Source organism: Cynocephalus volans, chromosome 4 (assembly GCF_027409185.1).
Source record: "Cynocephalus volans isolate mCynVol1 chromosome 4, mCynVol1.pri, whole genome shotgun sequence".
In the NCBI taxonomy this organism is placed as follows: Eukaryota; Metazoa; Chordata; class Mammalia; order Dermoptera; family Cynocephalidae; genus Cynocephalus; species Cynocephalus volans.
The window spans coordinates 31,914,682-31,937,564 of NC_084463.1; the positions used below are offsets into that span (position 1 = coordinate 31,914,682).

General features: G+C 37.2%; 1 protein-coding gene across 1 annotated transcript; it reads right to left on the reverse strand.

Moving 5' to 3' along the window:
• Positions 1-806: 806 nt before the first annotated feature.
• LOC134375922 (zinc finger protein 670-like) lies at positions 807-20,962 on the reverse strand. Its single transcript, XM_063094657.1, has 5 exons — positions 20,833-20,962; positions 3,434-3,560; positions 3,168-3,228; positions 1,663-2,037; positions 807-1,410 (listed from the first exon to the last, which is right to left on the reverse strand). Exons 1-5 carry the CDS (start codon positions 20,860-20,862, stop codon positions 807-809), a joined length of 1,197 nt encoding a protein of 398 aa, XP_062950727.1. The 5' UTR covers positions 20,863-20,962.
• Between the last annotated feature and the right edge of the window lie 1,921 nt (positions 20,963-22,883).

Below are 22,883 nucleotides of genomic sequence, written 5' to 3' on the forward strand. Positions count from 1 at the left end.
ACTGCCTTGGCCCTCAGAATCCTCAGGGCCTGGCTGTCCCTTCAGCTGGTCCCAACTTGCCCTGCTCACATTCCCTATGTTACCTGTGCACAGAGGGCTGCAATTCAGCCCTTCTCTGGTTTACTTAGGTTGACTTGTCAGTCACAGAAAATCAAAAAATCCACAATGTTTGCCTCCCCCCCTTTTTGGTGTTAAAACAAACAGAACTATTTCTTTAAAAATGAAAAAGACATACAATTTTAATAAAAAAAGGCTTTATAAGTAGATATACATGTAAATATATACAAAAATACTAATATTGTGGGGAGACTAACAATTATATGCTTTGTTCAATAATTTCAGAGTTTCTCCATATTTTTCCCTTTTTTGTTTATATATTCAAAAGAAAATCATACATGAAGACTACTCAGTATTATGGACACAAGCTTTTGAAATCATTGATAGATAGATAATTAACTTCCAGTGCTTGTTTTCACCTCTCAGAACTAGAATGAAATCTCCTTGAATTAACTCAAATGGTGAAAAAATACATTTTCTTCACATCAACCTGCCTTCAACTGTGCATAATGAACCTGTCAGAATGGAAAAAAAAAAAAAAGCTAGATGTGTTCCTGAGACCTTTCCTGGTCTTGGTTGCAGTTTCTGCATTGTCCTTATTACCCCAGTATTGATGATCACAGGGAGGTCATGTGCATCTCATCAGAATCTAGTGGAAGAGTCTACTGCCTGGTGACCTTGGTGCCTCCAGAAGCAGGATAAAGCTTGGAAACACTGATGTCTTTGTCATAATTTTTACATTCATAGGATTACTCTCTAGTATGAGATCTTTTGTGTCTTTGAAGGAAACTGAGAAAACTGAATGTTTTCCCACATTCCCTACATTCATAGGGTTTCTCCCTAGTATGAGATCTTCCATGTCTTTGAAGGGAAATGTAACTGCTACAGGCTTTACCACATATTTTACATTTATAGGGCTTTAATCTAGTATGAGTTTTTTCATGTCTTTGAAGGCAGCTGGGAAAATAGAATGCTTTCCCACATTCCTTACATTTGTAGGGTTTCTCTTCAGTATGAGTTCTTTCATGTTTCCTAAGGGAACTACAGCATCGAAAGGCTTTCCCACATCTCTTACATTCACAGGGTTTTTCTCCAGTATGAGTTCTTTTATGTATTTGAAGGTCAGTGGAACATATGAAGACTTTACTACATTCTTTACATTTGTAGAGTTTCTCTCCAGTATGAAATCTTTCATGTTTTTGAAGGGAAGTGGAAGATCTAAAGGCTTTACCACATGCCTTGCATGCATAGGGTTTCTCACCAGTATGAATTCTTTCATGTATTTGAAGGTAACTGGGAAAATTGAATGATTTACCACATTCCTTACATTTATGAGGTTTCTCTCCAGTATGAATCCTTCCATGTAGTCGAAGAGAAAAAGAACTACTGAAGGCTTTACCACATTCCTTACATTTATAGGGTCTCTCTCCAGTATGAGATTTTTCATGTTTTTGAAAAGAACTGGAAGATCTGAAGGTTTTACAACATTCCTCACATTTATAGAGTTTCTCTCCAGTATGACATCTTTCATGTATTTGAAGGGAACCAGAACATCTAAAGACTTTTCCACATTCCTTACATTCATTGGGATTTCCTCCAGTGTGAGTCTTTTTATGTGTTTGAAGAAAACTGGGAAAATTGAATGGTTTATCATATTTTTTATATACAAAGTGTTTTTCTTCAGCATGAACTTTTTCATGTACTTGAAAGGAACTGAAACGTTTAAATTGTTTATCACATTGTTTACATTTATATGGCTTCTCTCCATATTCATTACACTCGTATGGTTTGCATCCAGAGTGAGATAAGGTATGCATATCAAGGGATGAGTGACATGTAAAGACAATTCCACATACACTGCATTCACATGGTTTTACTCCAGTAGGAATTTTCTTCAGATTAAGATTTGGAATATGGTTAAAGATTTCTCCGGACTGAAAACCTTCTTTACTTTCACAGAGTCTCTCCACCACATAAGTTCTGTCAAAAACAACAAGCACACTATTAGTGGTTGGATTATTAATACTTTTTCTATTTATTAATAGGTCTTCAACTTACATTGCTACTTATTTACAGGCCTTCAACTTACATTGTCTAAATTGTCTGCAAGTAAATGGATTGACTACTCTGCAACATGCCTTTCACACAGACATTACCAAAACAGTGACATTCATATATGCAGTTTCTCAGCAATGTTTCCAAGTGAACTCTTTTGCAAACACTGAACATCCATGCTACATTAAAGTATATATTCATATTCGTGGTAAAAACTTTCTAAAAATAAATAAACTTAAAGCTTTGATTATTTGTTTTATTTGTTTTTAAACCATTATGGAGGTTCTGCAAAAAACTGAAAACAGAAATACCATATGATCCAGAAATCCTACTACTGTGTATATATCGAAAAAAAAAGAAAAGCGATACGTTAAAGAGATTTCTGCACTTCCATGTTTATTGCAGCACTATTCACAGTAGCCAGATCTGAAATCAATCTAAATATCCATCACTGGATAAACGGATAAAGAAAATATGGTATACGTACATCTGTGAAATATTATTCAGCCATAAAATAAATAAAAACGTGTCATAGGAGGCAATATGAGTAAGCTTAGGAGACATTATGTTAAGTGAAATAAGCCAAGCACAGAAAGACAAATATTGCATGTTCTGTCTCATATGTGGGAGCTATAAAAGATGATCTCATAAAAGTAGAGAGTAGAATAGAGTTTACAAGAGGCTAAGAAAAAGAGATGATAGAAGTTGGTTAACAAGTACAAAATTATAGTTAGATAGAAGCAATAAGTTCTAATGTTCTATAATACAGTGAGATGACAACAGTAAATAATTTATTATATATTTCAAAATAGCTAGAAGAGAGAATTTTGAACGTTCTCAACACAAAAAATAATGAATGTTTGAGGTGATGGATATGCCAGTTACCTTGATTTGATCATTACACATTGTGTACATGTATCAAAATACCAGAGGTACCTCATAAATGTGTACAGTTATTATGTGAATTAAAAATTTTAAAAATAAAATTAAATATTATAACATTCTAAGTAGGATTTCCTCAAGAAGCATTGGTTCCTCTTGAGAATGCCAATTACCTTAGATGTCTCTCAGGAATTTTGTACTCATCTTCAATGTTCTGGACTTCCCATTTGTTTTCTAAAACATAAACCCCAAAAAACATTATGAATTGTTAGAAATTATTTTAAAAATTACTAGATTCTAGGTTTCCTGTACTCTGTGACCATGGCTGATTTAATCACCAAAATATTCACTTTCCACATCCCAAATCATGGAACAGCATTGACAACCAAGAAACACTTGCTCTCTAATTCACTAAATAAAGAAATGTTGTCATTCTTACCTATAGAAGACAGGTTCTTGAAGGTTTCCCACATCACATCTCTGTAGAGGTTCTTCTGGAAATGATCCAGCAAAGCCCACTCTTCATAGGTGAAGTTCACAGCCACATCCTCGAAGGATACTGAGTCCTAAAACATCCCACATATGTGTAGAGGAGGATGGGTGAGAACGATAGCATTGGAAATCAGTGCTCAATTAAGACATTCTTAATTAATTAAATTCTTAAGACATGATTCTGTGGTCTCCAAACATTTGTTTTTGGAGTCAGATTCTTACTCTCTACCACATGGCAGTTTTGATGCTAAAATTAAACTATTCAGAAAGGAAACAGCAGAGTAGAAATACTCGCTCAGTGGTGGGTACATCTCGGGAGTAAGATGTGCTGCTGGGTCACCCCCAATTTCTTAGTGTAGAATGGATCTCCACTACCTGTTAAGGTCTTATTGTCTGGTGCGCATGAGAGACTTAATATCAACAGTCCTGAGACCACTTATTCTTTGAAATGCCTGCTTACAAAGTTCAACCTTTGCTGATATCAGGCAACTTAGATTTTGGGAGGGGTTCCACCAACCTAAGTGATAAGAGTGGCTCACTGTGCCTACATGGTTTATGCAAGAACATGGTATTTACTGAGCTCCTGTTTACCTTCTGAAAGTCTATTATTTTGTTTCAGTCTTATAGCAGTGTCTAGAGGATCAGTTCCCTAAAAACACTCTGAGCACTGAGTTTCTAATGAACCTCCTTGGCAGAACAATTTTAAAAATTCTGTTAGGTAATGTCAAAGCAGAATGGAATAATTTGAAATATAATACATATTATTAGAAAAAACTCAGTGTTACCAAAATGTCAGCTGTTCCAAATTACATTATAAAATTTTATAAATCTCAAAAAGTCACTTTTTAGCAGTCAACAAAATCTATTTTTCCAAATCTAATAGTTATAACAAATGTCTAACAATTGTCAAAGTCCTCTGAATAAGAGGGTGATGATGGCTTCCCTGATACACAACTAGAATTTTCAAACCAGAATATTTAGGGCAACATACCAGTAGCAGAGAGATAAATAAATAGACCAAGGGAAAGAAATATAAAAGTCATCAATGGGTCAGCATTTATATGAAAATTTGATGAATAATAGTGCAGACACTGTAGAGTAGTGGGAAAAAATCACAAGTACTTTAAAACATGGGGCAAGGCAAGATGAAATCTAACTGGAAAAGTACACTGCATTCCCATGAACAATAATCTATGTACTGTAGATACAAATGTAAAAGATAAAACTAGAACACATTCAGAAGTCACAAGCAAATGTTTGTTTGTTTGTTTGCTTGCTTGCTGTTTTGGTTTGATGAAATAATAGGTAAAAACTTTTTATATAGAAAAGTAAGCAATAAAACATAAATATATTAAATAAAATATATTAAAATTAAGAAAATTAAGGACAAAAACAGAGTGAAAGAAAAAGCTTCTGTTAATGCAGTATAAGAATTAGTGTGCAGAGCAAAAATGAACACATAATTTTAAAAAAATTTTTGTAATTTCACAAAAGATAAAAGTCCATACGTAAAAAAGGTTCATCTCCTTGGTAATAAGAAAAAAGCAAATAAAATGTGAAGTAGATGACATCTGACATTGATTAGAAAGACAAAAACTAGTCAGTTAGAGAATCCCAAGTAGTGATGACAGCAGTGAACATAAAGTCATGCATGAATGAAGGAGGAATCCATTGATATACTCTACTGCTATTTTCTGTAATTTGAACTTCACCACAGTCTACAGCCCAGTAAATTTTCTCTAATATGCAGAGAATTGATTGTGCATTTGCACTTGGACACTGATGATAGGAGCAGTATTTTTTCCAAGAACAAAAAATAAACTTGAAAAAGCCCAAACACCATAACAAATGAAAGAGATGAGTGAATTGAATGGTCCACAGCCTCTGACACTAGCATGTGTGAGACATACTGAGGCAAGAAAACCACCAATATCCCTTTTCATTTTAATGCCACTAATACCTATTTATTGAAAGTTCAAAGGAGGCAAAATTAAAAGAACACAGGGTAGTGAAAAATAACAGATGGTAAAGATATGAAAAATAGCTACAGAATCAGGACAGTGGTCATCAAAGAAACAAGACAAAGATGAGCCTGGGAGACTTAGGAAACTCTAATTGACCTCTCAAGACCCAATGAATCTTGATGATGATTCCAAGGATGTTTTTGTTATTATTAGTATAACATAACAAATATTTTATTCATTCTTTTGTGACTATATTTCATGATAAAATTTTTAAAAATTAATTAGGTTTGAAAAAGAATACAATTTGTGAATGTCTGTCTGCCCTGTAATATGGAAATCTGAGTTTTAATTCACAGATTTGGCAGAAACAGAGCAGCACAGCTCAAGCACTAGCTCCCAGCCAGCAGCAGGTCAAAGTGTATGCTGGACACCCAGCAGGAGAACGGGTTAGCGAGTCAGAGACTGAGAAGACAGACCCACAGGGTGATGGCCTCTGCCTGGACATCCTGCTCATGGAGCCAAGTGTTATGATGACCAGCAGAGATATGGTGCGGAATATACTAACATTTACAAAACAAATGTATCTCACAGGGCCTAGTTTCCAAAGCCCTGTAGTTTCAGGGTTAGCCTAACTTCTTCAAATTACATATAGAAATGTTAACCTTGTAAAAGACAGGAAACTTTCCCCTGGCTAAAGTCTCTGATATACATAGAAAATTGTAACACAGCAAGGACAGATGGCGTTGGAGCAGGTTAACCTACTAATTGATATGTTAAGAAAGTTCCCTTATTGTTATGTAAAAATACTGAGGAAACTGCTGTATGAAAACACAGTATTTGCTAAGAACAAGCTTTTGTTGGTGGGTTTTGTTGGTGGATCGACTTGACCTTTTGTAAATTGCACTATGGAATGTCACTTTGCTTATTTCAATGATGTTACTAGTTTTCCATTTGTTAGCCATAATTCTGCCAATATCCTTGTGTTTTTGTAATGGTTAAATCAACTGAATTTTCTTGTAAAACTTCCTTGTCTTTACAGTAAAAGGGTGAGGCTAACTTTGGAGGTGGCTGACACATTCAGTTCTGCCCCTCCTAATGAGGAAATTACTGAAGTGCAGTCCATGCTGGGGGGAGAGTAGGGCAGACCATTCAAGGTGGTCTGACATGGCTTGAGTGAGCTAGAAAAGGAGCCTGACCTGGGTTTTTTAATGACATTAGGTGGGAAGCTAGGATAAGAATTCACTCCCATGCGCAGGGGTTTGCATAATTTCAATCTGCTGCCAGTGTGAAAAAAATGGGAGCAGCACAGTTTCTTCTCACCTTATCCAGATGTGGGGCCACAAGTGGAAGAAGGAGGGATTAGGATTAGCAGTTGTCAGCAGTCAATCATCAGAAAATGGAGACAGACACTTCTGGTTTCCAGTCTTACAGGGAACGACATTCTCATCAAATAAACTTAAATCAACAACTCTTCTTACATCTATCAGAGAACTGAATTTTCAAGTAAAACCCCTCCCCCAAATTGGAGAGACAGAGGCACATCCAGAGAATTGTAAGTTACTTTATTAGAAAACCATACAACATCTTTGTGATAAGCAGTACAGGCACAGAAAAAACTAAACTGTAATTAGTGAATTGCTGAAGTTTACAAGTTAAAGTCTTCAGTGTGTCCAGTTTTAGGGGTCCCCATAAACTCATGAGTTTTACCTCCAGAAACACTACCAGGGTATCACAGTAAAGATCACAGAAAAACTGCTTTCTGCTTTTGGCATGGGAAGGGAAAAAGTAGACATTTTCAAATATGCCCAGAGAATTCTGTTTTTCTTAACAAGTTGTCTTTAAAAAAACAAAACTATTTCTCAAATGACTAACCACCTGAGATTTTATCAGGGCCAAACTTCCTGCAGTAAGTAAAATACCCAATTCCATCCACCTCCAAACTTTCTGCCTCAAAACCAAAGGAGTAAGGACTGAGAAGTACATCTGCAAGTCATAACCCCGGGAGGCACAACACGGGTTAAAAATAAAGCTAAATCGTAGGTCTATAGAATGTTTCTCCTTTTGTAGACTACAACTGCAAAAACTGTATGCCTCAAGACCTTATTGAAGAAATCTCTCAGGGTATGCCAACAAGTGAATAACACTGTTGAAGTGGACAAATGTCAAGAATCTCACAATGTATGGAGAGCAAGTCATGAAGAAATAGAAAATCTGAACAGACCTACGGTTGTAGAGCAGACAGTAATTAAAAACCCAACAAATAAAAACCCAGGACCACATAATTTCACTGCTCAAATCTACCAAACATTTAAAAAAATAACAATTTTCCTCAAACTCTTCCAAAACACCAAAAAGGACTCATTCTCTGAGGCCAAGATTATGCTGACACCAAAGACAAAGGTACTACAAGAAAGAAAACTAGAGAAATGTCCTTTATAAATATAAATGCAATAATCCACAAATAAATACTAACAAACCATATTTGGCAGCATATTGTAAGAATTATATGCCATGACCAAGTGATATTTATTCCCGAACTGCAAGGATGTTCAACAAATGAAAATCAATTGATATAATACACCACATTAGCAAAGTGACTGAAACACTACAAGTGTCTCAACTAATGTGAAGAGCACTTACAATAAGAACACACAAGAAAGTAGGACTAGAAAAAAAATACCTCAGTATGATAAAGGCCTCATATAAAAAACCCACAGGAACATCAACTCGGTAATGAAACACAAAAGCCTTTCTCCTAAGATCAGAAAAAAGACAGGATGCCTGCCTGCTTTCACCACTTCCACTCAACACAGTATTGAAAATCCTAGCCAGAGCAATTAGGAAGAAAAAAAAATTCAAATTTGAAATGAAGAAGTAAAGTTATCTCTATTCACAGATGAAACCAGCATACATTTAGAAATCCTGAAGAATGCACACATAGAACGAAAACACATACACACACGCAACACAGTGGCAACTGATAAATGAAATCAGCAAAGTTACAAGGTACAAAATCAACATGCAAAAATCAGTTGCGTTTATATACACTAATTATGAACAATCTAAAGAGAAAATTAAGAAAATACCATGAACGATAGCATCAAAAAGTATAAAACACTTAGTAGGTAACTTAGCCAAAAAGGCAAAAGACTTACGCACTGAAAACCACAACATGCTGCCAAAAGAAATTTAAAAGAATACAAATAAATGAAAAGTTATCTCACATTCATGGGTTAGAAGACTTTGTTAAGATGTCACTACTATCCCAAATGATCTACAAATTGAATGCAATCCCTATCATAAGACCAATGACCTTTTAAATTTTTTTACAAAAGTAGAAAGCACCATCCTAAAACTCATATGGAGCTCAAGGAACCCCAAGTACCAAAAACAATAGAAAAATAAAAACAAAGTTGGATGTGTCACTCTTCCTGATTTCAAAACATTCTCAAAGTTACAGTAATCAAGACACTGTGGTACTGGCATAAAGGCAAACACATACACCAGTGGAATAGTATAGGGGGCCCATAAAGATAATCATTTGATCATATATATATGATTTTCAACAATACATGTAACTGAATATATATATTCATACATATATGATATATATAATCTATATTACATATAAAAAACTGAATGCCAGGATCATTCAGTGAGAAAAGAAAGTATATGGACAAAATGGTGCTGGTAAAACCGAATATTCATATGTAGAAGTATGAAGTTGGACCCTTACCTACAGCATATGTGAAAATTATGTCAAAATGAACCAAAGACCTAAACATAAGAACTAAAACTAAACAACTCTTAGAGGAAAATATAGGGCAAAAGTTTCACCACATTGGACCTGGCAATTATTTCTTGGATGTAACCACATGCTCTGTCAGCAACAACAAAAAAAACAGGCAAATTTGATTTTATCTAAATTAAACATTTTTTTCCTCGGGGAACATTATCAGTGGTGAAGATGAACCATGGAATGGACAAATGAAGTGAAGGTAACCCATGGAATGGCAGAAAATGTTAGTAAATCATACATGTGGCAAGTGGGCTGGCCAGTTAGCTCAGTCCGTTACAGCACAGCCTTATAACACCAAGGTCACGGTTTTGGATCATCATGACAGCCAGCTGACAAAAAAACAATACATATATCTGGCAAAGTGTTAATACATATCCAGAACAAATGAAGAAAAAAGCATTTAACAAAGTTCCACATCCCTTCACAATAAAAACAATAAGCTAAGAATAAAAGGTTACTTCCTCAAGATACTGTTACGGCATCTGTGAAAACCACCACAACTAACAGCTTACTTGATGCTGAAAGACTGAATGCATTCTCCTTAATATCAGAAATAAGACAACAATGTCTGATCTCACCACTTCTACTTAACATGGTAAGAAAGGAAAATAGAAAAGAAAATAAAAGTAATCCAGATTTTTAAAGAGCATACACACATAGCCCCCCTCACCCAGAAAGATATACAAACTCACATACATTGTGTCACTACACAGACATGTGGTACACCCAGACACAGACAAAAAAACCCCACCAAGGGCCGAGCCCGTGGTGCACTCGGGAGAATGCAGCACTGGGAGCGTGCGACGCTCTGCCGCGGGTTCGGATCCTATACAGGAATGGCCGGTGCATTCACTGCCTGAGTACCGGTCACGAAAAAGACCAAAAAAAAAAAAAAAAAAAAAAAAAAACTCACCAAGTTTCAAATACAACAGCCCAAAGACCCCACGAAATGCTCAGAGGCACACACACAGCTCAGGCCTCTGCACGCTTCACCACCTTTCTCTCCCTCCTTAGCAATAAGTATCATCTGATAACTGTGTATTTTACTTCTGCCTCTTCTTTGTTTCCTAGAATAACAGCTTCAAGAGAACAGGTATATTTGTTCAGTTTTATTCACTGCAGTACCTAGTAGAAGGAGGGAAAGCCTGTTACACCGAAGAGTAGTACTTGATAAATTACTGGGCTCAAACACACACAAATACACACACACACACACACACACACACACACACACACACACACACACGTTTTACACAAACCTCATCACAGACTCCATCCACTTGAAATTTACAGTGAACTGTTCCCATCACCATCTCATGTGGCAGAGAGGTGTCTCCTGAATACCAAACCAATTCCCAAAGATGAGTTTACCCAAATGAGTTGAAAATGTAGGTCCACACCAAAACGGGCACAGGAAGGTTTACAACAACATTATTCATAATTTTCAAAGCTTGGAAGCAACCAAGATGAAGATGTGTCCACCAAGATTGGAGTTACAAAATTAATATAAAAAAATCAATTGTACTTCTATAAACTGTGGAAATGCAAATTAAGAGAAAAAATTCATTTATGATAGCACTGAAAAGATCAACACACAGGAATCGATATAACAAAAGGATTACAAAACTTACTCTCTAAAAACTAGAGACCTTGTTGAAACAAACTAAAGATCCAAATAAATAGAAAACCATCGCATGTTCGTGGGTCAGTTGGCCTAATATTATCAAGATGACAATACTCCCTGACACAATGCACAGGTCTGATATAATCAGAATCCCAGTGACTGACTACCTCATAGAAACTGAAAAGCCGATGTTAGATTGCAAGGGACTCAGGATACCACAACTTGGAAAAGAGCAAAGTAGGAGGACTCACACTTCACAATTTCAAAACTTGCTTCAAAGCAACAATAACCAAGATATTGTAGTAAGGACACAAGAAAAATCATTTAGATCAGTGAAATACAGAGAGTCCAGGGCAAGTAAAGTCAGTAAAATGGCAGAGTGGGCAACTCCAAACACACGTTCCCCAACAGAATTATGGGAAAACAAGGGGAACTGTCAGAAACAACTTTGTCAAAGCTCTTGAAAACCATCAAAGGTTTACAGCAACCAGGTGAATGCAGAATCAAAAAAAAAAAAAAAATGGTAGTAAAGTTTTGTGAAGTTTTTACTTGTGCTTGCCACAATCCCTCCCCTACTCAGTGCCAGTCTTGAAGACAGCAGCCCGAGTTTCCAGTGTGTGACTCCAGTCAATGGTTCCAGAAAAAGCACAGTAGATCTTATTTTTAAATTACTGTGATCGTAGTAATTTACAATCTGTCTTGAGGCTACCCAAAGGTCTGAAATAAGACTCTCCTTTCTGTTTTACCTAAGTCAGAAGCCAATGAGTGTATAAAATTGGCAGGGATAGCCTAAAAAGTTGCTCAGTAAACAGAAAGCCTGTAGCTGCCTGAAACCATAAATTACAGTTGATACTTAGAGTAGACCACCTAAAGCCTGAGAGGAAAACCTGGAGTGAAAATTTTGTTCCAAAATTAGGGTATTCAAAGGTATCCAGTAATACTGGGGTACTGAAAAAGCTCTGTGCGTGCCCAGGAAATAACTCATTTTCATAGAAGACCTGGGAAGACCCTCATTTTCAGCACTGACCTTATCTCTAGGCTCAGTTCAGCAGAAAGTGAAGTCTGAAGAAGAGTTTTAAACAGCCTATCTACCTGTTGAAGAAAAGCTCCAGCTAAGAGCAATCCGCAATAACTGAGAGGTTTTTTTTCCGTTTCTTCTTTTTCTTTTTTAGCTCCTGACATTCAAGAAAATCTCTAACAAAACCAAACATAAGCTAAATGAACAGAGTTTTCTGTAACTATACACAAAAAGTAATTCAGTCTCTGCAAAAATAATTTGAAAAAGTCACTGAAAAATAAACACCTACAGCCTTTTTCAACAAAGAATAGCAAACACTGGAGAAAGGGAGAAACCGATTTACAGAGTTACCCCATTATAATGTACTCATGTCCACTTTACAACAAAAACAAACAAAAAACTACAAAGGATATAGAGAAACAGGAAAACATGGATCATCAATGGGGAAAAAAATGGCTTGAGATTTACTAGACAAAGACTTTAAATCAACTACCTTAAATCCTTAATATATATGTACCTAAAACAGAAATTCAAAATACATAAGGCAAAAACTTACAAAATTGCAAAGAAAAATAAAGAAATCCACAATCACAGTGGGAGACAGCAACACACCTCTGTCACTGACAAATCAAGCAGAAAATCAATAATGATATAGTTTAACTAAATAGCAATAACACTCAACTAAATTTAATTGATATTTCTAATTTTTCAATGAACAACAGCAAAGTACAGTTTCTGCTCAAGATCACATAAAATATTCACCAAGACAGGCCACAGTCTGAGCCATAAAACACAAATAATAGTGTAAAAGTCTAGTAAAAAAACAAATATGCTCTAAGAACATACTGAAATTAAACTAGAGATCAGTAACAGAAACATGATTTGACATTACTAATCACCAGGGAAATGCAGATCAAAACCACAATGAGATATTATTGTGTCCACCCCAGTTAGAATGGGTATTATCAAATAAATAAATAATAAAAAATAACAAATGCTGGCAAGGATGTGAAGAAAGGGGAGCTCTTATACACTGTTGGTGGAAATGTAAATTAGTACAGCCATTATGGTAAACATTATAAAGGTTCCCCAAAAAACTAAAACTAGAACTACCATTTGATCCAGTAGTTCCACTGCAGGGACCAAAGGAAAGGAAATTAGCATACCAAAGAAATATTTGCACCTGCATGTTTATTGCTGCTCTATTTAGAATAGCCAAGATATGGAATCAACCTAAGTGTCCCTTAACAGATGAATAGATAAAGAAAATATGGTATATACACACAATGGAATACTACTGAGCCATGAAAAAGAATGAAAGTACATCATTTGCAGCAACACAGATGAACCCAAAAGACATTATGTTAAGTGAAATAAATCAGACACACAAAGATAAATATCACATGTTTTCACTCATGTGTGGGAGCTGCTTAAAAAAAAGTTGAGCTTTTAAAAGTAGAGAGCAGAACTGTGTTTATAAGAAGCTGGGAAGCAGAGCAGGTAGAGTATATAGGGAGAGGTTGGCTAATGGACACAAAATTACAGCTAGATAGGATACATAGTTCTAGTGGTATACAGTAGTGCTAGGCATCTCTAATTAACAGTAATTTATTGTATGCTTTTAAAGGGCTAGAAGAAAGCTTAAATGTTCTCATCACAAAGGAATAAATTTTTGCAATAATGAATATACTAATTACCCTAAGTTGGTAATCACATATTGTATATATGAACTTAAATATAACTGTACCTCATAAATATGTGCAATCATTACATGTCAAGTGAATTTTTTTTAAAAAAAGAAACATAGTTGATAAAGTACCAAATAATTAGAGATTAAACCACAAAGTCCTAAATAACACGATTCAAAGAGAAGTCTCAAGAGAATTTTAAATATTTCAAAGAAAACAAAGTGAAAGTACACCTTATAAAAATTTGTGAAATGCAGCACAGCAGTTTTAGGGGGAAATTAAAGCATTAAATGCATACACTAAAAAAGAAGAAAGATCTAAAATCAACAATCTAAACTTACATGTTAGGAAACTAGAGAAAAAAGAGTAAGGTAAACCTCAGTCAAGCACAGGAACACAACAATTAGAGAAGATATCAATGAAATAGCAAACTATAAATCAATATAGAAAATCAACAATAGCAAAAGTGGGTTCTTTGTAAACATCAATAAAATTGAAAAATCTATAGTGAAGTTAAAAAAAAAAAAGAGAGAAAAGACACAAAAATTACTGATCAAAAATGAAAAAGGGGCCATTACTACTAATCCCATGAACATTAGAAGGACCATAAAAGAATATTAGGAACAATTTTGTGACCACATATTTGATAGCTTAGATAAAATGAAACAATCCTTTGAAAGAAACAATGTACCAAAACTCACACACAGAAAGATAAGCAATATAAACGGACCTGTATGTATTAAAGAAATTAAATCAATAAATAACTGTCCATAAAAGGAAGATCAAGGCTTACATGGTCTAACTGGTAAATTCTGCCAAACATTTAAGGAAGAACTGACACCAATTGTCTACAATCTTTTCCAGAAAATAGAAGCAGTATAAACATTTCCTAATTTATGCTATCAGGCCAATATTACCCTACTAGCAAAACTAAATAGTTACTTTAAAAAAAAAAAGAAAGATGGGCCGAGCCTGTGGCGCACTCGGGAGGGTGCTTCGCTGGGAGCGCGGCGACGCTCCCAGCGGCCACGGGTTCGGATCCTATATAGGAATGGCCGGTACACTCACTGGCTGAGTGCCGGTCACGAAAAAGAAAAAAAAAAAAAAAAGAAAGAAAGAAAAACTACAGACCAAAACCTCTCATGATCATAAATGAAAAAAACCCCTTAAAAAATATTAGCAAGTTGAATCTAAAAATGTATAAAAATAATTATACTCCACAACCAACTGGAAATGACTACAGTTTAGCAAGCTGATTTAAAACTCAAAAATCGATGTTATCCATTACATGAAAAAGCTAAACAACAAAAAGCATATGATTATATCAGTAGTTGTAGATAAGCTGTAAGGCAAGAAAAAGAAAAAAAGGCATTGAGATTGAAAAGAAAAACAATTAAACTGTCTTTGTTCGAAGATGACATGATTGTGTATATAAATATCACAAAGAACCAACAAAAAGTGTCCTGAAAACAATAAAAGATTACAGCAAGTTTGTAAAATATGACATTAATATACAAAAGTCAATCATTTTTCTGTATATCAGCAATGAACAACTGGATTTGAAATTAAAAACATACCACCACTTATATAGCACCAAGAAAGAAAAAAAAGAAATATTTATATATAAATCTGACAAAGATCTAGACAAAAACTACAAAAATTTCTAATGAAACAAAGATGATCTAAATAAATGAAGAGGTACTCCATGTTCACAAATAGGAAACCTCAATATTCCTAAGATGTCAGTTCTCCCCAATTTGAATTATACATTCAACACAATCCCAGTGAAAATCTTAATCAGTTACGTTGTCCATAGCAAATAGCTGAGTCTAAAGGTCATATGGAAAGGGAAAAGATTCAGAATGGTCAACACAGTACTGAAGAATAAATTCACAGGATTCACACTAACACTACGTGAATAAGACTTAATATAAATCTAGTAATGAAGACAGTATTTGGTAATTAATTCACAGATAAACAGAACAGAACAGAAACCCAGATATAAACCAACACAAATATAGTCAACTGATCTTTGATGAGGAAGCAAAAAAAAAAAAAAAAAATGCAATAGAGAAAGTAGTCTTTTCAACAAATATTGCTGGAACACCAGTACATCAAAAAAAAAAAAAAATGAATTAGACATAGACCCTGCAAATTTCACAGAATTAACTCAAAATGGATCATAAACTGAAATGTAAAATGCAAAATTTAGAATTTTTGGAAGATAACATAGGAGGAACTCTAGATGACCTTGGGTTTATTCATGATGTTTCAGATGCAGCACTAAAGGTATGATCAGGGAATAAAAAATTGATAAATTTGACTTTTTTGAAATTAGTTTTGTTTTGTAGAAGACTTTTAAGAGAATGAAAAGACAAAACTCAGACTGGGACAAAATATTTGCAAAACACATATCTGATAAAGGACTGGTATCCAAAATATACAAAAAAAAAAAGAAAACCTCTTAAAACTCAGTGAGAAAAAAACAACCAATAAAAAAGTGGACAAAAGAGCTGGAAAGACACTTCACCCAAGGTACATAGAAACCAAATGGGCATATGACAAGATGCACAACATACATGATTAGCAAATTGCAAATTAAAAGAACAAAGAGGTACCCCATATACCTAGTAAAGTGGCTAAAACCCAAAACACTGCACATCACTAAATGCTGGAAAAAATGTGAACCAACGGGAACACTCACTCATGGTTGGTGTAAATGAAAAATAGAACAACCACTTTGAAAGACAGTCTGCATGCTCTTATGAAGGAAAACTTACCATAGGTTTCAGCAATCACACTCCTAAGTAGTTACCAAAATTAGATGAAAACTAATGTCCATAACAAGTCTTCACGAAAACATTTATAGTAGCCTTGTTTATAATTGCCAAAATCTAGAAGCAACCAAGATGTGCTTTTCAACAGGTGAATGCATTAATTGTGATGTATACATAAAAAAAGAATATTATAAAAAAAAATGAGCTATCAATCCATGAAAAGACAAAAAGAGACCTTAAATGCATATTGCTAAGTAAAAAAAGCCAGTGGGAAATAGCTACATACAATATAATTTCAAGTAAATAACATTCTGGAAAAGGCGAAACTTTTTTTTTTTTTTTTTTTTTTTACTGAAAAAACATCAGTGGTTGCCAGAAATTCAGGAGGAAGAGTGGGAATGGCGGGGGGGGGGGGGGGGGGAGTGATAAATAGGTGAAGGACAGAGAATTTTCAGACCAGTGAAACTCTTCTGTGTGATACTGTGACAGTGGATACATGATACATGCATTTGTCAAAACCCACACAACTGGACAACACAAAGAGTGAATCCTAAAGTATGGACTTTATAATAATGTATTCAAGTCTCATCGTTATCCACTATAATATATTGGCTCATCAACTGTAACAAATACACCACACAAATGCAACATGTTAAAAACAGATAAAACTATCAGCTGGGAAGAAGGGGTATAAGGTAACTCTGCTCAATTTTTCTGTAAATCTAAAACTGTCCTGAAAAATAAAGTATATAAAATAAAAAAGTAAAGAAACTACCATTCCATGGAAGATGTATAACAGTGAAAATAACAAAAACAAAATAATATTATATATAGAACGATACCATTTTCCTAAAAATGTGTAACAATAAAGTATATTGATATAGGAATGCATACACCAGTTATAAAGCTACGAAGGAAAACAAGGAAATGGCCTTATAATTCATAAAACTGGCTTCAATTGGAGACAAATGGGATAACTAGGCATTTAGAAATCATTTTAAGTGGGGTGTGTGGCGTGAAGGCTTCTTCCAAGTTTTGCCTGGTTGTCATTACTCAGACATTCCCTTTACAGTGTTTCAGTGACTGTACATTTGTTTTCTGTTTTCTGTGTACATAATATTTGTAGTAAGTTTCCAGAATGCAAATTCAATACACAAGTCTCAGTTCACTGAATTGCTACCAACAAGCCAACAACTGTTTGAAGTCCTATGTCTAATGAATAATATAAACTATAAAAGGTATCAAAATATAGTAAAATAGTAAAATAAATGAAAAAAATGGTGTATGGCGTATGTTCTTAAAAAGGAGACTGAACATCTCGATGATGTCAGCTCTCCCCAACAGATCTATTGTTTTATTACATTCCATGAAATTCACAACCAGATTTGTTGTCTGTTGAACTTAAAAACTTTTTCTAAAAACTGAAAGAGAAGACAAATGTCTAAGCATAGCCAAGATGTTCTAAAAAAAAAAACTGTTAGAGAGTGTTGTAGACTGAATGGTTATGTCCCCCCACTTCCAGTTCATAAGTTGAAATCCTAACCTCCAACGTAATGGCATTAGGTGGAATTTCTGGGAGGTAATAAAGATTAGATGAGATCATGAGGGAGCCCTTTAAATGGGATTAGTAGCCTTATAAAAAAAATACATAAATCTATTTCTCTCAGAAAACAGCAAAGTCATTTAATTATTATTTCCATAATAATAAATCATGTGGTAAAGTGATCCTATTTGAGTACTTCTAGGTGTTGCCAAGGTTGTCCCATAAGATTTAGCATTCATCTGCCAAATTCAGGTAACAGGATACAGAATGCAATTATTAACTATCACAAATTCTCCACCCTGCAACAAAGAGGAACTGATGTTTTGGTTACTATTTATAATTCACCAGTTAATCTACTACAATTTCTTGTGGAAATGAATTCGTTTTTTTTCAGTCATAATTAATGAGAGATTTTTATTATTTCCTTTCCCTGTTAGCACTCCCAAAGATAAGCTCTGGAATTCCATTTGAAATTGCCACCCCATTGCCTCGCCCAAAAAGACCTGAGAAAATTACTACGCTCATTCTGAAAAAAAATGGTAAATAAGAATTTTAAACTAACGAACTGTAAGACTAAGTATTTTTTTTTTCCCCTAACATCTATTTCTTTTTTGGTTCTTTGGAAATATTGCCTTATCTTTCAAACTCTACTGTATCTGAGGCTTGATTAGCTCAACAAATCTTTCCAAGGCCACAAACCCAGACCAGAATAGTGCTGACTGGAACACAGACATATCTTGACTCCAGTGTCAAGTGAGGCCACCCTATCACTGGGACATCCTTCCACCCCCATCCTGCTCACTGAAGTGCTCCATGACCACCCTGCCAGGAGTCACTGCACTGTACTCCGCACCCCCACCTTGCATCTGAGGTGTATTTCGGTTTGTGGGTTTTTGCACCACCTCACTGCGATGAATTTCCTTTGTCCTTTGGGATAGTTTTTCTTCCTTCACAAGTCTGAGAGCCTCCAGAGGACAGAAATCATTTGTGTCTTTTCCTTTTAATATTAGTCTCCAATGGGCCGACCACCAATGTGTCTCCAAGGAATACAAACCAGGATGGGGGAAAGAAAATCTGAATGCCCCATCGAGTTAGCTTTCTAGATGAAGGGCATGCAGCTGCTCTCCTGAGAGGCTCTAGCCACCCCCTCCCCTCAGGCTGTCCTCTGGGAGATGACTCATAGGTCATATAGTGTTCCCAAAGACATGGCAGCTGTGGGCATTTTGGGTCACCTCCAGGCATTTCTGAAACGCAAGACTGGGTTGAGGACACATCACCCTGTAAAGTTTCCAAAGGGAATTCTCAACCCAAAGACATTCTGAAACTGTGCCTGTCCCTAGGGAAGATATAAGAGGAGGAGAGCACAAAGATTTTTTTACAGCAGTGTCAGGTGATTCCTCTTGCTTTCCTGTCCTGTAAAATGTTTCCAAACAGAAAAGAAATATTTCTAAAAGTCATCCGTTGCTCTGTGAAAAAAATGATAAATAATCAAAACACTGTTTGAAATGTACAATAAAAGACAAATAGTTGACGATGTGATGAATAGGAAAGGGGAATTTGTTATTTGGGAATGTTGAGAAGGAACTGGAAATTTAGGATTTTACTGCAAGCGCTGGAAAAGTTACGCTGGGGAGACAGGGTCGTGGATTTGAGACCCTGCTTCGCATATATTTGGAAAAGGCGGGGACAACCAGTGCACCTGTGGAGTGTTGAAATAAATAGGAGAAAATCCGACTGAAGCGGCTGTAGTTTCCTGGGTTCCTACATAAGGAATCCAAAATGTAACTCAAATGCATTTCTTGTAAGTTACTAATGTAGAGGAAAACAAAATTTAGGCTTAAGCAACCACAAACAGCAAATTCACCTGATTACACAGCCAGTAAATTTCCACCCAGACAGTCCAAACAAGGCCACCACGTAACTGTAACCAATCAGTTATTTAATTTGGTTGGCCTTTCCTTCAATCCCCTCAGGCGGACCCCAAACCACAAACCATGGCGGGTGCTTCCCACGCATGAATCGCTGCTTGCCAAGTAAACTCGAACATTCAGAGTTTAATTTTTAACAGGAGAAAGCAGGGGCTGGGGACCCGACGGACGACAGCTTCTCTCATGAAGGAACCCCGAACGAACGCCACACACCGGGTGGGGACTCTCCTGATGACCCTCCCGCTGTCACCGCACGATCTGGGGAGCGGCCGGGCTGCGACAGTGGAGCTTGCACAGAGAGGGCTCCGGGCCGCGGAAGTTCCCGCGCGGGGACAGGACAGATCGCTCGGGGACCCCACAGAGGGCCCGACTGCACCAGCTGCGGACTCCTTGGCAGACCCGAGCTGACTCCCGGAAGCCCGGGTCCAGCCGCAGCCGGTTCTGGCTGGTTCTACCCAGACGCTGTGCCTGAACAGAAAGGGACTCCATTTGTTACACCTTTGAAAGTAAAAGCTTGGGTTTTTTTGTTTTGTTTTGTTTTTCTTCCTGTCACCCAACCCACACGGCCTGCAGTTGACTGCAAGAACACAGCGACTCTTGCTCACACTGTACCCAAAATAATTAGAGAAACACGATTAACCCAGAGTGCCAGTTTTTACCAGCTTACTCTCCTGACCTTGAGATTAACAGGAACTGAACCCATGGAGGGCAAAGGATGAGGCCGGTCAGCTCCCCTTGGTGACTATCTGAAACTCCCAAGCCTGCCTGCACACCCCGCGGGGTCACCGTAAATCAGCCCCCGCCACACAGCCCCATGAAATCCTTCGGCAAGCCGGGGAGAGCCGGAAGGGGTCTTGGGGACATGAGCCCACCATGTCCCCAAGCTGCGGGCTTCCTGATTAAAGGCTGCCTTTCCTTACAACAACACGTGTCTCAATTATTGGCTACTGAGCAGAAAACAAATGCATCTTTGGGGTCTTGGGACCCTCAGCTCCACACACTCACCATTTCCCAGTGGCCTGGGTGTCCCAACATCCTCCCTATGAATCGCCCAGTACCTGCAGGTCACAGGGTGACAGAAACCAGACCGGTGCCACCTGAGCTTCCCCGGGGGAGAGGACAGGGAACTCTGTAGACAAGTCTGAGTTCTGCAGCCTAGAGACAAAGGCTCCAAGAGGTTAGAGAATCCGCCCCCTCCTCCCCAGCGGCACGCCTGATTGGACAGTTCTCACCCCAGCGCCCCTGATTGGTCAAGACTGCAGGCTCGGTCCCTTAGGGCCTTGAAGGACAGGAGGTGCATCAGACTCAGGGCTGAGTGAAGCTAGAGGGACAGATTCTTGGCTGCCGTCCTTTTCAGGCAGCTGGGACCTGACTCCGCCCAGGGAACATTTGTATTTAGCCTTGTACATAGGGTTATATCCACTGATGAATAATATATACCTACATATATGTTATTCACACATGGAAACAATATAATGATAATTATTTTTAAATTTCCAATTTTATAACCTACATGGCCTCCGGTTTTGTGAGTGTGAAACTCTGATATTTCGGCCTGGTATTCAGCTCAGAGATGAGGCAGCTGTGAGGCCCTAGCACTGCTGGCAGTCCCTGGTCCTCTCTCTCCAGGGCTCTGAGCTTCTGCAGCCCTGCCTTTCAAACTCATGCCGGTCACAGGACCCACTAGGTTCTGTTCCTCCTCCGGTTTCCACCCGGCCAGCTCACCTCCCTGAGATTCCAGATCCTCCCCTGGTGCATGCTTAGATGGAAAGTGCCACAGCACGGAGTGAGAGAAAACTACATCTCCCAGAACTCCGTGGGAGAGGCGCTCTGGACAGGACTTCATTGCCCCCCAAATTGCGAGAAGCTGGGGATGGTTCCTGTCCCTGAGATGAGTGTTTCTACTCAAACAAAAAGTGCCGAAACCGCAGACTCCATATAACTAACTGTGGAATTAGCACATTTTTTTTTCATTCTGTATTACAATAATTTAGGCATTAAGGCTCTTGCCCGTGACGACAGCAGTAGCACTTTTAAAAATGTTTTTATTTGAAACAAGTGGGTGCACCAAGCAAATACTTACTTCTTTCACTCCAAATTAAAACACAGCACAATAGAGACAAAATTCATTTGGCAGGGCAGTTGAAATATGTGAAAATCATCCTACTTGTTGAGGTCGGGGTGACTTTCTTCACAAGTAGTCTTTCTTACACAAAACATTAACCACAAGCTACTGAAAAGGGGAGTGGTCACACAAAAGGGAGTGGTCTTAATTTCGTGCGTGGGGCACTATGGTCTATAAATGCTGAAAGGTGAAAGAAGCACAAATGCAAACCACTCTTTAAAAGCAACCAATTTTAAAATTTTTTTATTTTTTGTCCCATAGTAAAAAGTAGTGGGATCTGGCTCCCAGATTTGGTTTGTATCCTGACCATTTACAGTGTTGCTCCATATGACCCATATCATTAGGATTATGGATTATAGTCCATTTACCTTGAAGAGAAGCATATCTACTTTTTCCTCTGCTTCTTGCCTTCATGCATGTTTCTTTTGCAGCAGCTGTGGGTCTTTTAGAGCCTCCCTGCTATTTGGTTTCTTGCAAAAATTTGTCCAAACCGAAAGGATCTTGCTCATACTGAAAGGCTCTGTCTTGGCCTCTCTGCCTAAGGTCTGCACCAGAAAACTCCTCATTAGACACAAACCTGAGGGTCTTTATTATAGCTTCCAGGTTATCACCATACATGTCTTTGTCCAGATTGTTCCAGCGCCTGTAAATTCTCTATATAACATCTATTCTACAGCTCCAGTCTTGAGCATAACAGTGTAAAATTTATCTTCACCACATGCAAATCCACGGTTCATCCTCTTGGATTGTTTGAAGAGCCCTTGGTCATATTGAAGTTCATTTGATGTCTGTAGACTGGGCACACCAACAGCAAGGACTTCACTGATCTCTCCTTTTTCATTCCTCTTCAGTTTTGACCTCTTTTGGGAAAATGGAACAATTTGGTCAGGCTCCCCTCGCCTCGGAGCCTGTTCAGGGTGGTTCGGTAACA